Raw genomic sequence first — 14964 nt, 5'->3', positions numbered from 1 at the left:
TTAAACACTAAAGAAGGAAAATGTGTATTTACATAATAGATTATCTATTCTTGGAGTGCCACTGTTCTTTGTGTTGTGGGATTATATTAGAAACGTATGTGTCAATGTGGAGCAGCCCTAGGTGTTTTGGATTGATATTATCTCAAAAGGTATATGAATCCTTCTGGTCCTCTTGGTTAGCACCAGGCAAGATCGAGCACAGTATTTGACTCAAAAACAATCATGTAATTGACCAGGTCTGATGGCTACTGAGATTCTAGACATGGGGAAGGCAGGTTAAGAGAATCGTGAGTTAGGATTCTCTCTGAATATTCATGAAAATAAGCTCTTCCTGGAAAAATCATGAAAAGTGCTCACATATACCACTGTACTTGAAATGTCTAGGAAAATTGCCCAAAACTGCACATGCATCCATCTTTCTTTCAGCTCACAACAGGACAGTTACTATCTAGCAACAGTGTCCCAATAGTGCTTATAAAATTGGTAGCTCAAAGTCAAGTCAAACAGTGTATGTATGGCTTTGATGTAATGTTATGTAGACAGCTTCCATGCTTCATATCTCCCAAAAGTAGCCTTAAATTAGTTCTGGCTATTGCACCAAAAATAATGCCGTCCAAATCATAAACATATGTTTGATTTCAGTAGGAACCCACTGTGTGTGTGTTTGTGTGTGCATTTATACAGTATGTATGTGTAGGTTTGAAGAGTATTTCTTGATTCCACAAGAAGGGTGTACTCTATGTGTGCATTGTGTTGGATTTCTTGACATTACATGGTCAGTGTTTGTGTACCTTATGCAGGCCATCAGCAGGGGCCAATGAGCACTATGGCATGGACATGGGTAGCCATGACGATTCCCGCGGTGATGCCTACAGTGGCGGGTCCAAGGATGGCACCATGGTGATGAGAGAGGTGAGACGAATCACACTACGCTTGGAGCCACGCCATTGCCATATAATTCCACCCCCCTTAGACCAGTCCTGCCAGCTGGGTCAGAATAGGCACCACAACCCGCTTTCACCAGACATTACACGGTCATGTAATCGCATTTCCTTAGCCAAATGAGAGTTAGCATTCCTTAAATTCTTTGAACCAGACCTGGTCCAAATACTTTTCTACTTTTTACTGAGCTTATCTGGTGTATTGGAAACACTCTCAAAAATGTAAACCCTGCCTTCTGGTCCTCTTGGTTGGCTCAATTGCAAAGTAAGATGAATCGAGCACAAAAAAAGTATTTGAATCCGAAACAATGACATATTTCACCCAGGTCTGTATTACAGTATAGAGCAGTGGTCGTCATTCCTCGTCCTGGGGAGCTGCAGGGTGTGCTGGCTTTCTTTGTTACTCTGCATTTGATCAATGAAAGTAGTTTATTACTCAGTCAACCCCCCTCACCTGGTTTCTTGGGTCTGAGTTGGTTGCTGCTATTAAGGCAAAAACAAAAGCCAACAGACCCTGTGGTTCTCCAGGACCAGGAGTGAAAACCACTGGTATAGAGGTTTATCAGAGCACCGAAGGTCTCCCCCTGTCAGTAGCTCAGCTGACTCTCATAGTTTTACAGCAGAGATGTACCTTTTCCATCCTGAGGGTGTTTCAGGTGGGCCAGTGTCCACAAATAAAGTAACATTTTATTTAGGTTTGAAATGTTTTTGAGTAACTTCATCTATCCTGTAGATATTTCAGGTCCTTATTCTTTTTATAACAATGCATTGAATGACACGAATGAAAGAAATGTGCCGTGTTGGCATGGGATATTCAAGTTGAATGGTAGAGCTCTGTGGGAGGAAAATTCAATTCTGTACCAGGGGGAGACAGGCATTCAAACAGCTGTGTGGATGTGTCCTTAATAGAAGGCCTTGCTTTGTTGTTTGGCATTGCAACTAAATTGAAGAGAAAAACAATCAATCATGCGTGCGCTATTTGATATAATTTTATTAATCGACTCAATTGCCTTTGTTCTGTCATGGTTATGGTCATGGGTCATTCACACACACACACACAAGCGCGAACGCACATCTGTACATAAAACCTCATGCAGTGCATTCCATTATTATTTGGACAGTGACACATTTTTGGTGTTTGAGCAGCCAATTGTCCAAATACTTTTGGTCCCCTAAAATTTGGGGGGACTAATATGGATGTAAAAACCTTCTAATTTAAGCTCAAGTCATTATTGCCTGCTGTAGTACAGAGTGAAAACAACCAGAAATGTGTCACTGTCGAAATACTTACAGACTGCACTGTATATTAATGTGTAAAAATGTCCCCTCGGGTTGGTGGGAGCTACAGCTGAGATTGTGATCTCATAATTTCTCTGCCAGCCCACTGGCACACCCTGAGGAACTGGTAGGAGTAAAGCTGTAAGGGGCGGTACCAATTCCTTCTCCTCCTCTCTGGGTGATGAGTTGGTTTGAAGGCTACATTTTCTGCAGTTTCTTAGTGGAAATAGTCTTCATTTCACAGGTCTCTTGGAGACTGAATACTGGCTATGCTCCGGAGTTGAATACAGTTCTGTGTTCCCGACATATCAAAATTCAAACTGCTGAACGGTTCATGCAGTTACGGCATTGTTCTCGCTCTTATATCTGGATGGGCCCCGCAGTCCAGGATGGAATCCTGACCATACCTGTACTAAACAGACCTGGGTCTAACTCTCAAAAAGTGCAAATCCTGCCTCGTGATCCTCTTGGCTGGCTCAAGTGCATCAGGCAAGGTCAGTCAAGCACAGGAAAGTATTTGAATCCAAAACAATTCCGTATTTGACCCCGGTCTAGTGCCAACTGCGGCCGGAGCCCTGCACGGTGATGCATCGCTCAGTGCCTGGAAGGTTCTGTCAGCCAGGATCTGCGTCTCATCACTAAGCTGCAGATGAAGAATCTTCCCCTGATGCATCTCTGTGCAAGCACTCGGCCTGCAAGTTTTAGTGTGAAAAGAAGCGGAGCTTGGCATCGCGTGCTTTGGAACAGAGCATGCGCTTGTCTGCACCCTCTCAAGTCGATAGCGGAGGATTCAGTAATGAGCGCTGATATACGATTGGGCAATCAAAATTGCTGAGAAAAACAGGGCTAAAACTGCTTAGCATCTGCTCATCATTCATGTTTATCGTATATATCTTGTACAAATACAGTGAGTAAGCAATCTTGTGTTATTGAAAATCACAAACCCATATCTTTGGTGCTGCGTCTATTTAATATGTGACAAATTTCAAAACCTGCTTGCATGTATTTGTGAGAAGCGTGGGGTTGTGCAATGCAAATAACATGTACTCAGATTTCTCAGTTAAGATGAAGAGTGTTCCTGCCAAATTCAAATGGACAGATTGGCCACTGACACTGACTTGTTCTCTCTAATTTATTTGAATTATGTTTCCTTTATTTTTGAATCGTGTTTGGTTTCACTTGAGTTTCTTTTTTAAAATATTATTTTAGTTTACTGCATTTCCTGCCATCAACTCTCTGTTTAACTCCCCCACCCCCACCCCTCTAAGAAATTCCCATCACAGGGTTATGAAGATTAAAGAAAGAAAGAAAAAAAACAATATGAGTTGACCTTGAAATGCCTGATAAGATTGTGTTCTGAAGTGTCATTCGTTACAGCTTGCATAAGATCAGCTCCCTGCTGCGTGTATGATATCGCTTCATCAATAAATACTTCAGTTCATTACTTCATCTATAAATACTTCAGCTCATACTTCACCATTATTTATCAATAAGAAATGGCTTTGGAAGATGGTGGTGTGTACAGAAGGTCTTGCAGGTATTTTTAAATCTTAAAAATGGAAGACTGAAAGTACAGAAAAATGAAGCATAGAAAAGCTGTCCGTGAGTAGGGAGTGATTGTTCAGTTATGCAGGGACTGTGGCCATTCACCCACGCATACATACACACACACACACACACACACACACACACAAAAAGACAAACACACAAAAACACACACACACCTGCATGCAGATAAATGCATATACACGCACAACCATTCACACCAAAGCCACACTCGCACAATTAAGCCTGTTACATACTCTATGCAAGGATTGCAAACGGGCGCAACAACGCAATGAGCGAGGCAAGTGGCCTCCATAGCAAAATGTGCCGCCCAAATTTTGTAACGCGACATAAAACCTTTCTGCTTTCCCGTTTGAGTCGCTAAGTGTAAACATGATGTTCATACTGTTCAAAGAACAACTACATACAAAGAAGTAATCCTCACTCCAGGCAGATTATCCCGGGCTGTGGATTGGCAGTGTATAGCCTCAGATAGGGCTAAAAGAAGCCGCTAAACACGTGTATGGTATATAAAGCAAAGAGCATGTATTTTTGCTTCGAATTTGTGTTTTTCACGTAGAGTATGTTTCGGGCTTTACGAGCATTCCTGCTTACACATATTCACACGCACCACACGTGAATATGCTAGCTATTGCTATATCCCTTCGAGATATCGCCTCTCTCTCGCCCCAAATCTCGCTCTTGCGATTGTCTTCACCCTCTTGCATGGCCCTGGGTGCGGTTTTCGGGCCGTAGAGTAGCCCCCCCCTTTCCTGTGTTCTCTTCTGCAGACACTGGGGGATAGAGTGCGCCCGGGCCATGCCGAGAGCAATGGCTTCGTCGGCCACATCAATCTGCCCGACTTGGTGCGGCAAAGCCACTCCCCTTCGGCCCCGCCCGCCGAGGGCCCGGGCCAGCTCTCCAGCATGCATGCGCCAGACCTGGACGCCGTCGCCCAAGTAGGTGATGGCATAGCACGTGTTAGCAACCCCCCTTTGAACCTCGACTTGACCACTGAACCCCACCTCCCCCTCTACTCTTCACCCATCCGACTACCATCTTCTCTCTGGCCGCGTTCCGCATCGGGCCCTACGTCCTCAAAAACCTAGGTCAGGAGCCCAGCGGTGGGTTCCGAGAGACGTTGGGAGTAGGTCACGTGATAAATGTTACAAAAATGGAGAATGTGTATCAGACAATTTCCGTTGAAAAACTGTGCTTATTTTAATTATTATTTTAAGCGTGGGTTTTAGAACATTTTTATTCCATATTTGAAAATATGTTAGTTCATATTTTGAATAAGGGATGGGACACATTAAATAATAATAAGTGGCTCCTAATATATATCACTGAGGCAGCATGTTTCTGGGGGCGTAGGGCACGAAGTGAAGCATGGCTTCACTCTTCTATCTCTCTCTCTCACCTCATCACTGGTTTGTCAGATATGCTTTCCCTTGGTTGATTACTTTTCTTTGTTGTCTTGTTTTATTTATGTACTTATTCTTGTCCTTGGGGTGTTTTCCGGGTTCATTAATTCTGTCAGCGATCTAAAAGTGCTTCAAGTCTTCAGACTTCCTGGCACTCCAGAAAAGTCACCTACTAAGTGGGCTACTGAAGCGCATGCTCTACACACACACGCGCACACACACACACGCGCACACACACACACACACACACACACACACACACACACGCGCACACACGCACACACACACACACACACGCACGCACTCACACCCACCCACAATCTGACGGTAACCACGAACATACAGTAAACGTACAGTCGGTGACTGTAGATATCAGGAAGGGTCTCACTGTTTCTCTCTTTCTCTCTGGCAGTACGGCATGGGAGGTGGCTCCAAGGCCTCCTTCACCCCCTTCGTGGACCCACGCGTGTACCAGACTTCCCCCACGGATGACGACGAGGAAAGTTTGGCAATAGGTGACCCTACATGGCCTTCCCTGGTGGCCCCCCGCAGCTCACCCACCTCCCCTCGAGAATATAAATCACATGCAATCACACGCCCTTTTGGGCAGAATTCATTTCCAGCAATTATATTTAAAGTGACTGTAAAGTGGCTAGAAACCTTTGAAATAACCATAAATTATCACAGAGGGATTTATCCACTACATGCCCACCAAATGTCTCTTCAAATTAATGTGAATAACTACAGTAACACACATTTCAAGTCAGACATGAAGTCTATTGATGTATTGAAAACAATGTCAGGATTGTATGGGTGTGGTCTGGACTGCCTCACCACCCCAGCTTCCTCCTCAACTCCTCCCAAAATGTACCACTCACAAGTAAATTGTATTGGAGAAGAAGCCTGGGAGAGATAAGGTTGGTAGAGGGATACAGAGCTTAAAAATGGGAAAATGCAAACCCAATGCAGAAAAGCCCCAGTCAAACCCAGGATGTTGTTGTTGTGAGGCAACGGTGATATCCACTGCACAACCGTGCCACTACATAGAGCATGATACAAATCTCTCTATGAAAAAATGGTCAACAATGGCAGGAGATATGCAATGAGACTAAAATATTTATTGGCCATTATATCAGGGAATTCTTGATGTCATGAAGGACCGAATAGCTCGAAGAGCTATTGAACTTTTAATCCCCACAAAGGAATAGATTAGGAATAGACAGTGTGCCTATGTATCTTACACTCTTGCACTTGGCACTTCATGTGTCCATTAAGCGAGCAGGATGAAATATTTTTCCCTCTGTGTCTGGAAGGCCCTTTGTCATTTGCCGAAATCTCTCCTCCTTCATCTGACACTGCCTTTGAGCTTCGCCCACACACAGTTTTTGATTTTGTCTTGAGTGCAGCAGTCCTTCTCTGCATATTCCTTTGATTACTGGGACATCATTTTATTTCATTGAAAGTTCTTTATTTTAGTTGGCTTTACTACCCTACAGTTACTGTTGTATGGAGGAATTTGGGCACCCCTGGTCAAAACGACTTTTACAATTAATATTGTGGTGAACAGAAGCGAACTTGACCTGGTAAATGGTACAGAGTTATGCATGATGCATGTCTTCAAATTTTAAAGCAAGATCACTCTTTATTTACGTTTTTACCGATTCAAAATAATAAAAAAGGACAAAGGCCCTCTGCAAAAGAACCCTGTCAGTTGATACTTTGTCATTTATCCTTGGGCAACTATAACAGCTTGCAAACGCTTCCTGTTGCCAGCTAAGTCTCACTTTTGGAATTTTCACCCATTCTTCCCTGCAGAACACCTCTAGCTCAGAATTATTCTTCGGCCTCCTGGCATGTACAGATTGTTTGAGATCTCTCCACAGATTTTCAATAATATTCAAGTCTGGTGGCCATTCCAAAAAATCTGTCTTTCCTTGGAGGTACTTCATGGTTGATTTTGAGGTATGCTTGGGAACATTGTCTTGATGGAATACCCAACCTCTCTTTAACTTCAATGTCTGGACAAACCTTTGAAAATTAGCCTCTAGAATTTCTTAATATTTGGTGGAATCCATTCTTCCTTCCACTTGGATAATATGTCCTGTGCCCCAGCTGCCACATAACCCCAAATGATAATGGATCCACTTTAAGTGTTCTCCTCTAAAAAGGCTTTACCTTTTCTTTCTCCAGAACATGGTGGTGGCCAAAAGGTTAAATTTAGGTTTTTGTCAAGCACATTGTTCCAAAAGGCTTCTCAATGTTTTCTTTTGCATACTTCAGACGCTTCATTTTATGTTGAGGTCATAGGAAAAGCTTCTTTCTGACAACTTTGCCCTGTAGGTCTTTGCTGTTTAAAGTACATTGTTTTGTTGTCATGTGAACAGCTAGACCTGTGCCTTCTAACTATTTTGCAGTGATGCATTTCTCACCAGGTCTCCGGCCATTCTATCTGAATATTTTCTTATTCTTCCAGACCTTGCCTTGACTTCAACTGTTCCATTTATCTTTCATTTTCTAATAATATTTCTGACAGTGGATTAGACAATTTGACACGTTGAGAGAGTTTTTTGTAGCCTTCTCTTTCTTGGTGGAAATTAACCATCTTCATTCTGACATCCTTGGACAACTGTTTAGAGGAGAACCCACGGTTATTAATTTCAGACAGAACAGCCACTGCAGTTGGATACTTTATAAGGCAGGGAGGTTCTTCAGAATAAGAAGATCAGCCCTGGAATTATATTCACCTGACTCATTGAAGCTCTAACGAGAAAATCACCTGGGTCTGGGCCTTAGTCATCATCTTTTTTAAAAAGATGCCTGTATCAGTAACTGTGATAATATAATATGATTATGCTTATGTATTTGAACAAACCCGTCCTGCCTCGCAGCATCAGCAGGTGAACTTTATCTGATCATGCAAGTCGAAAGAAAAAGATTAATGTTGCCGGTAAAAAAACGATACTACCAATGGAAAAACTGTATAAAATTCTGTTATTTGACCGTATTTATTCTAACCCCCACTGAGATGTCTTTTGCAAAACTTCACGCACTTGTTATTTCAATCGTTGCCTGCTGCTGCATGTGAGATCTATTAATTAATTGAATAAATTAATGTTAAGAAAGTCTTCAGCCTTTTCCAGTTTTCTGTGATTTTGAACAACATTGCGTGCTGACTGTTCTGCCACTGCAGCCAATATTTTCTGTGAAAAACTCCTCGCCTTTCTGTTCAGTTGACTTATCCGTAGTATTTTCCTCTTTAAATTCACCAGAAATTATTATTTTGCTGTTTAAAAAAATTATTCCAGCGAGGCATGCCCCCAGACCCTCCCTTTGATTCCTGTTCTTGGAGTCAATGTATTTCAAACCAACTTAATATTCATATTAATTCTAAATATTCCAACTAATGTTATGCACAGACTCTTTTCGTTTGGGCGGGGAAGGGAGTTATCTTTTTCAGCATCCCCCTGCAAAAAATAATTCTGCCTTCTATGTACGTATTCAGGTTAAGTTGCTTGAGTTGCAGTGTCTGACCTGGGAATCGAATCTGCGGCCTTTAGGTTACAGAAATTCAAACAAAGAAGTGGAAGAGAAAACACATATAATAAGCAGCATTGATGAAAGAAACAAGCGTGTACCTTGTATTGATTTTTGTGCATGTTTTTTTCCCTTTGGCGGTCCCCAGACCAGTTTAACAACGAACTCATGCGGCAAGAGCAGGCCAAGCTAAACGAGGCTCGGAAGATCTCCGTCGTCAACGTCAACCCCACCAACATCCGGCCCCACAGCGACACACCGGAGATCCGCAAGTACAAGAAGCGCTTCAACTCAGAGATCCTGTGCGCCGCCCTCTGGGGTGAGTGACGGTCCGCTTTTGGGTTGGTCTAAGATTTTTCCTTTTTGTGCACTTGGATGACTGTATGTGGTATGAAAGTTAAATAAAATAAACGGTACAATTTTAGACAAAGATTTTTCACTACACTGAAAACTGACAGATTTCAGAGCCAGAGCCAGTCATCTGAGCAATTCTGTCCAAAGGGCTTAATTTCATTTAGTTACATTTCCCCTTGGATATGGTGAGATGACATGACTGTTTGTTCCAGTAATGAGCACTCACTATTTCATTTAATTCATTTTGACTAATCAATCATTTCTAGCTGCTCAGCCACACATATTACAGTTTAGGATGAAATGGTTTTGGTTATAATATTTCAGGTTAGAGTTTGTTGTTGCTACTTGAACTTTCTCCATATTGTGTGGGATCATTGGGCCTCATGCAAGAACATTTTTGTATTCTTATTGTAAATTTATCTTGCTTTTTTTGTACAAGGGTCATACGAATGTGCCACGGATTCAACACACTTTAGAAAGTCCTAAATGTCCATTATAATACAGTATTTACAGTACTTTAGGTGGGTTTGGTATAGATGGCCAGTGGGATTTACGAGAACAAAGGATGTATTTGTTTTGCCGAAACATAACAATATGGCGGACCGTTGATAAACTTTCTCTTATTGCTCCTAAACAGTCCACTAAAATATGTTTCTGAAAACATTTGAGCAGAGAAATATGCAATTCACTTGCTAAATCTTACTTAAATATTTATATTTCATGTGCAATGCTTAGTTTGAAAGTTTGAACTGAGTTCTGTGAGACAGGTTAGCTGCTCTCACATGCAGTTCATGCTATTACTTTGAGACTTGTTGTTTACAAGATTTGTACAACAGGTCGTAAATGTTGTTCCTACCAAAGAAAAAATGTAATTGTGTGAATGTGCCAAGTTGTCTTAAATCACCCATAAGAACAATTTAAGAACAAATCTGTTCATACAAGTGGTTCTTGCATGAGGTCCATTGTATAAAGGTGAAAAGTATCTGTTGCAATGAAAGTATCTCTGACTATGACATAAGATGCAATAACAGTTTACTGGGACCAGATGTTAGATTTGTTACCTTCAGTGTGGCACATCTGCATGACTGTGTCCTGTATTATTACTGCATTGTTTTTTACAGCCATGCTTTGTTTAGGATGTGTTGTAAGAAAAGGCTCATTGTGTAGGCTGTGTTGCTCGTCTTTTAAATAAATAGAAGTAGAAGTCCCCATTTGGAGCTGTGTTTGGTTGGTATTTTTCTCAGGGGTCAACCTGCTGGTGGGGACCGAGAACGGTCTAATGCTGCTGGACCGCAGTGGGCAGGGGAAGGTCTATAACCTCATCAACCGCCGCCGATTCCAACAGATGGACGTCCTAGAGGGCCTCAACGTCCTGGTCACCATTTCAGGTGTTTCACAAGACATCAAACCTATTACTGAAACAAATATTTATAACATTTAAAGGTCCCATATTGTGGAAAATGGCATTTACCTTGCAATGTGGATTATAAAGGAGTGTTATAAAAAACACTGTGATAGTATCAAAACGCACAGTCCCCAAATAAATCCACACAATCTGTATGAAGAAAATTAACCAAATTAAACGAACAGTTTGGACTTTCATGAAGTTATGAAATCACAATGACATGCTCATTTGTTTCACCTTGTAGCAGAACAAATCCAAATGCTCACGTAGACAGCTAGCCAGTCAATCCGAAGAGAGGTTCACTGATATCGATCTTCTTAATGACACACTAAAACAGCCTGTTCTTTGTAAAGCTCATGAGAGGCGCTGATGAATGGACATGAATGGACTGGATAGAGATTGTTGTGGTACTTCAAATGACACAAACTTCTTATGGATATCATGATCTAAAATAAAACACTGGAAAGGTGTACAATATGGAACATTTTAAAACATCAATGTTTAGACCGCTAGATCACCTTCCTGCCCAATTATGGCAGGGATGCCGGCCACCAGTAAAAACATTTCAGATTGTCGGCTTTATTGGATATCCTACCCTGCAAAAGATATATCTGATGCTGCCTTCAAATTCAGCAACCTTAAGGCCTTAAGACCTTTGTGGGCGGCATTACTTTAAATACGGAATTCTTTGGATTCACTTTTCTACAATTTGCTGAGCTTGTCTGGTGTATTGGGACCTATGAAATTCTCTCAAATGCAAACCCCACCTTCTGGTCCTCTTGGTTGGCTCAATTTCACCAGGCTGAATTTCATCAATCGAGCACAGAAAAGTATTTGAATTACATATTTGACCCAGGTTTGTGATGCCTATGAATCAGAACTAAATACCAAAGTATTTTTTCATCCACTTGCTGGAAAACAAGATTTTACGTCTTTATGCAACAGTGTGTATGTATGTCGATCAAATGTCTGTCAATTTTCCGTTCCACTCCAATCAACATCCTTTCACACAGCGAGCATCCTCCCTTGACTCAAATAGACTCTAATCGACTCCCCACCCTTCAAAGTTTCTCCCGAAAGATCTGTTTCACTCGTGTATATTATCACAGAAGCTAGTGCTGCTCTAACTTCCGTTTCAGCTTGTCTTCAACTAAAAAAAAAATAACCCTGCGGCGTTTATCCGTCTGTCTGTCGGCAGGGAAGAAGAACAAGCTAAGGGTCTACTACCTGTCCTGGCTGCGGAACAGGATTCTGCACAATGACCCTGAGGTGGAGAAGAAACAGGGCTGGATTACTGTGGGAGAGCTTGAGGGCTGCGTGCACTACAAAGTGGGTAAGTTCCCCCTGCTACAGCTCCCTGGCCAGCCACTGGCAGAGAGATATTTTCTTTTCGTTGACTTAATGCTGGATATTGTTATTTATTTATTGGGACAGTTTCACTGATGCAGATTAAATTTAGTCCTGGAATAAAATTAGTTTTGTATGGAGCATCTCTATACAAAACATATTTTTGTATGGAGATTTGCTTCGATCTTGCTGTTTTTGTCTTGTATTGCTGCTGATCTTGTCTTGTATTTTTATCTTTGCATATAATGCTGGTATTAGAATATTGTACCTTTGATATACTCCACTGCCTGTGCTTTGACTTTGTGCTACCAGTGACTCACTGTTTTGAAACCTCGTGGGATTCTTTGTATTGAGATTTCATAACTGAAGTTCCTTTTCACTTCAAGTGTCTGTCTAAACTGACTGTGCTGTATACTTCTAGTGAATCAATGTCCTTCTCATAAAATCTTAAATCTTTTAAACCTTTTTGTTCAATGTTTTGGCAATCATCTTCAACAGACTTATTAGAAATTCTCTGAAAATTTCTTGAACTGGAGCCATTTGTAAGTGTGTAACTGTTCCTTTCCAGTAAAATACGAGAGGATCAAGTTCTTGGTGATTGCCTTGAAGAACTCTGTGGAAATCTATGCCTGGGCACCAAAACCTTACCATAAATTCATGGCTTTCAAGGTATGAAAACCTATTCTAATATAACTTCCAAATTATGCTCAGGATTACATTTTTTTTTCCCTCTTTCAAGCTCAGTATAATATATTCAACAGGAACATTTTATGTTGGAATACTTATTAAGAGGATTTCTTAAAAATTCCCAAGGAGACAGTATTAAAGGGCTCTGGGACTTTAGGCTTAATGTCAGCAGTCTTTTGGAGTCTTCTTAACATTAGCATATTTAAAGTGTTTGATGGCATGTAAGACTTGAGCAAGAGAAATTGCAGCCAAAATGAATTCGATACAGACCTGTGTTATTCTGTAATCAGTCAATCCCTTACTGTGTGTCACATTTTATAGTGCATGTGCTTCTGCACTAAAAGACCAATACGTCTAAAGAATAAGTGTATGTCACAGCTGGCAGCAGACAGGGGTAACGTCCCCATTTTAAGGTATGCTGCTGCTCAGTAGCTTACCCTGTTAGCACTTTTCTCTCAAGTCTTTTACAGATCTCCAGCACCGGCCCCAACTGGTGGACCTGACTGTGGAGGAAGGTCAAAGGTTAAAGGTTATCTATGGGTCCAGCGTGGGTTTCCACGTGATCGATGTGGATTCGGGCAATCCTTATGATATCTACATCCCGTCCCACGTAAGTGATTCCATGGGAATGCCAGCCACCATAGTTTCTTCTTTTTTTTTTTTTTCCCAATCGCTTCTTCCTCGGTGACGGGAACTCCGCAGCTACGTTTCAGCGACTGCGGACAACTTGGGTGATTACAACCCGAAGAATAGTCCTTCTTTATTAACGGTGCCATGAGTAGAGGGATTAGAAGCTGCTTTTGTTGGATGTTTCTCCCCGACCTACGACCTTTGACACACCTAAACCTCATAATAAAACTATCATAATAAACAAAAATCAATCAATTAAAACCAGAGCGCAAAAAAACTGTCCCTGGTCCCATGAAAGAATGAGCCTGCTGCTGGCACTGCAGGTTCTGGTTTTGGTTCCTATTCTGATTCCGGCCCTGATTCCGGTTCTGGTTCAGTTTCTGGTTCCGGTTTCTGTTTTGGTCCTAGCGCGACGTCGGCTGAGTGGGAGATGATATTGTTGCAGCAGTTTCTCGCAGGGAGAAGTGCTGGCCAGCGAAGGGGGGAGGGGGGGAGAGAGACGGAGAGAAACACACAGAGAATATGGGATGGCGCCACCTGGTGGTTGCTCTTGTGCGGTGCTGATTCGCATTCTCACACAGGCTGATGTGGCGTGTTCCCTCCCCCCCCCAGATTCAGAGCAGTATCACCCCACACGCCATTGTGGTGCTCCCCAAGACTGACGGAATGGAGGTGCTTCTGTGTTATGAAGATGAGGGGGTCTATGTGAACACATACGGCAGAATCACCAAAGACGTGGTGCTCCAGTGGGGGGAGATGCCCACCTCCGTTGGTAGGTTTTCATGGCACACCACGCCACCTCTCTCTCCTTTCAGCCCCCTGGGGCTTTCACGGTTCTCCAGACGGGAGACTCGGCTTGCACGCACACCCCCTCTCTCCCTACCCCTCAAATCCACCCCCCTTCCCCCCCAATACACCAGGCCCACCCTTGCCCCACCCCACTGAGCCACCCGCATCCCCAGCCCCCCTTCACACTGATTGTGAAAAGCACTCAGACACACGCATACACATAGACAGGTATACATACATGCACACACGCAGACTTAAATGCATGCTTCGTAAATCCGTACACAGCTACCGCAAACATTCACCTGTTCAGACACGCATGTGCACACCGCCCACACATGCCCACATGTGTATACACCCCCACAGGCATGCACGGAGGCACACACTCATGTATGTGCACACACGAACACACAAGCACATGCATGAGTGCACACACACACACACACACACACACACAACTCCCCACACTCATAAGTTGAATAGCTGCCCATGCCCCTAAACCCCCACACCTGCCCCAACCCCCACTCTGCAACCACCACCCATACCCTGTACCAGTACCCTCACTGCCCCTCACCCTGCACCTTCCTGATCTCACTCTGCCTCCACTGACCCCCTCCCCCCTAAATAAACCCTGACCGGGTTCAGGCACAGGCAGGAATGCTTTTATCAGTTTCATTTATTTTTGTGTGCTTTATGTTCTGTCCCAACTTATTTATGTTCGGCAACAATCATTTGAGTTCAAGTGGCACCTCTACAAATGCCAGAATGTCCTCTTAAGTTTCTGTTTGTGTGTGCTTTGTGTATGTGTATGTGAATGTATGTGTCTGTGTGTGTGTTTGTGTGTGTGTGTGTGTATATGTATGTCTGTTTATTTATTTGTTTTTTATGTATGTTTCTGTCTTTCGCTTTCGAAGAGAAAAAGCTTTTTACAAAAACTGTTGTTAATCTCACAGAGGAATTGAGAAAACTGAAAACCAAATTAGACCGGTTCTAAAAAATATTTGTAACATGATGAACAACTCAGATTAGGTGA

At 42.5% G+C, this 14964-nt stretch overlaps 1 protein-coding gene across 3 annotated transcripts in view; it reads left to right on the top strand.

Moving 5' to 3' along the window:
- Positions 1-14964, top strand: part of LOC133126249 (traf2 and NCK-interacting protein kinase-like) — a 134611-nt gene that overhangs the window by 110448 nt on the left and 9199 nt on the right. For 2 of the 3 annotated variants that reach the window (XM_061238262.1, XM_061238261.1), the window contains exons 21-29: positions 801-912; positions 4556-4723; positions 5601-5703; positions 8871-9041; positions 10321-10464; positions 11680-11814; positions 12397-12497; positions 12976-13125; positions 13758-13917. In XM_061238262.1, coding sequence (XP_061094246.1) covers positions 801-912; positions 4556-4723; positions 5601-5703; positions 8871-9041; positions 10321-10464; positions 11680-11814; positions 12397-12497; positions 12976-13125; positions 13758-13917 — 1244 coding nt within the window. The remainder of the gene's footprint in view (positions 1-800; positions 913-4555; positions 4724-5600; positions 5704-8870; positions 9042-10320; positions 10465-11679; positions 11815-12396; positions 12498-12975; positions 13126-13757; positions 13918-14964) is intronic. The other variant, XM_061238263.1, reaches the window with a different exon arrangement.

This window comes from Conger conger, chromosome 4, assembly GCF_963514075.1.
Source record: "Conger conger chromosome 4, fConCon1.1, whole genome shotgun sequence".
In the NCBI taxonomy this organism is placed as follows: domain Eukaryota; kingdom Metazoa; phylum Chordata; class Actinopteri; order Anguilliformes; family Congridae; genus Conger; species Conger conger.
This window is presented reverse-complemented; position numbering and strand designations above follow the sequence as displayed.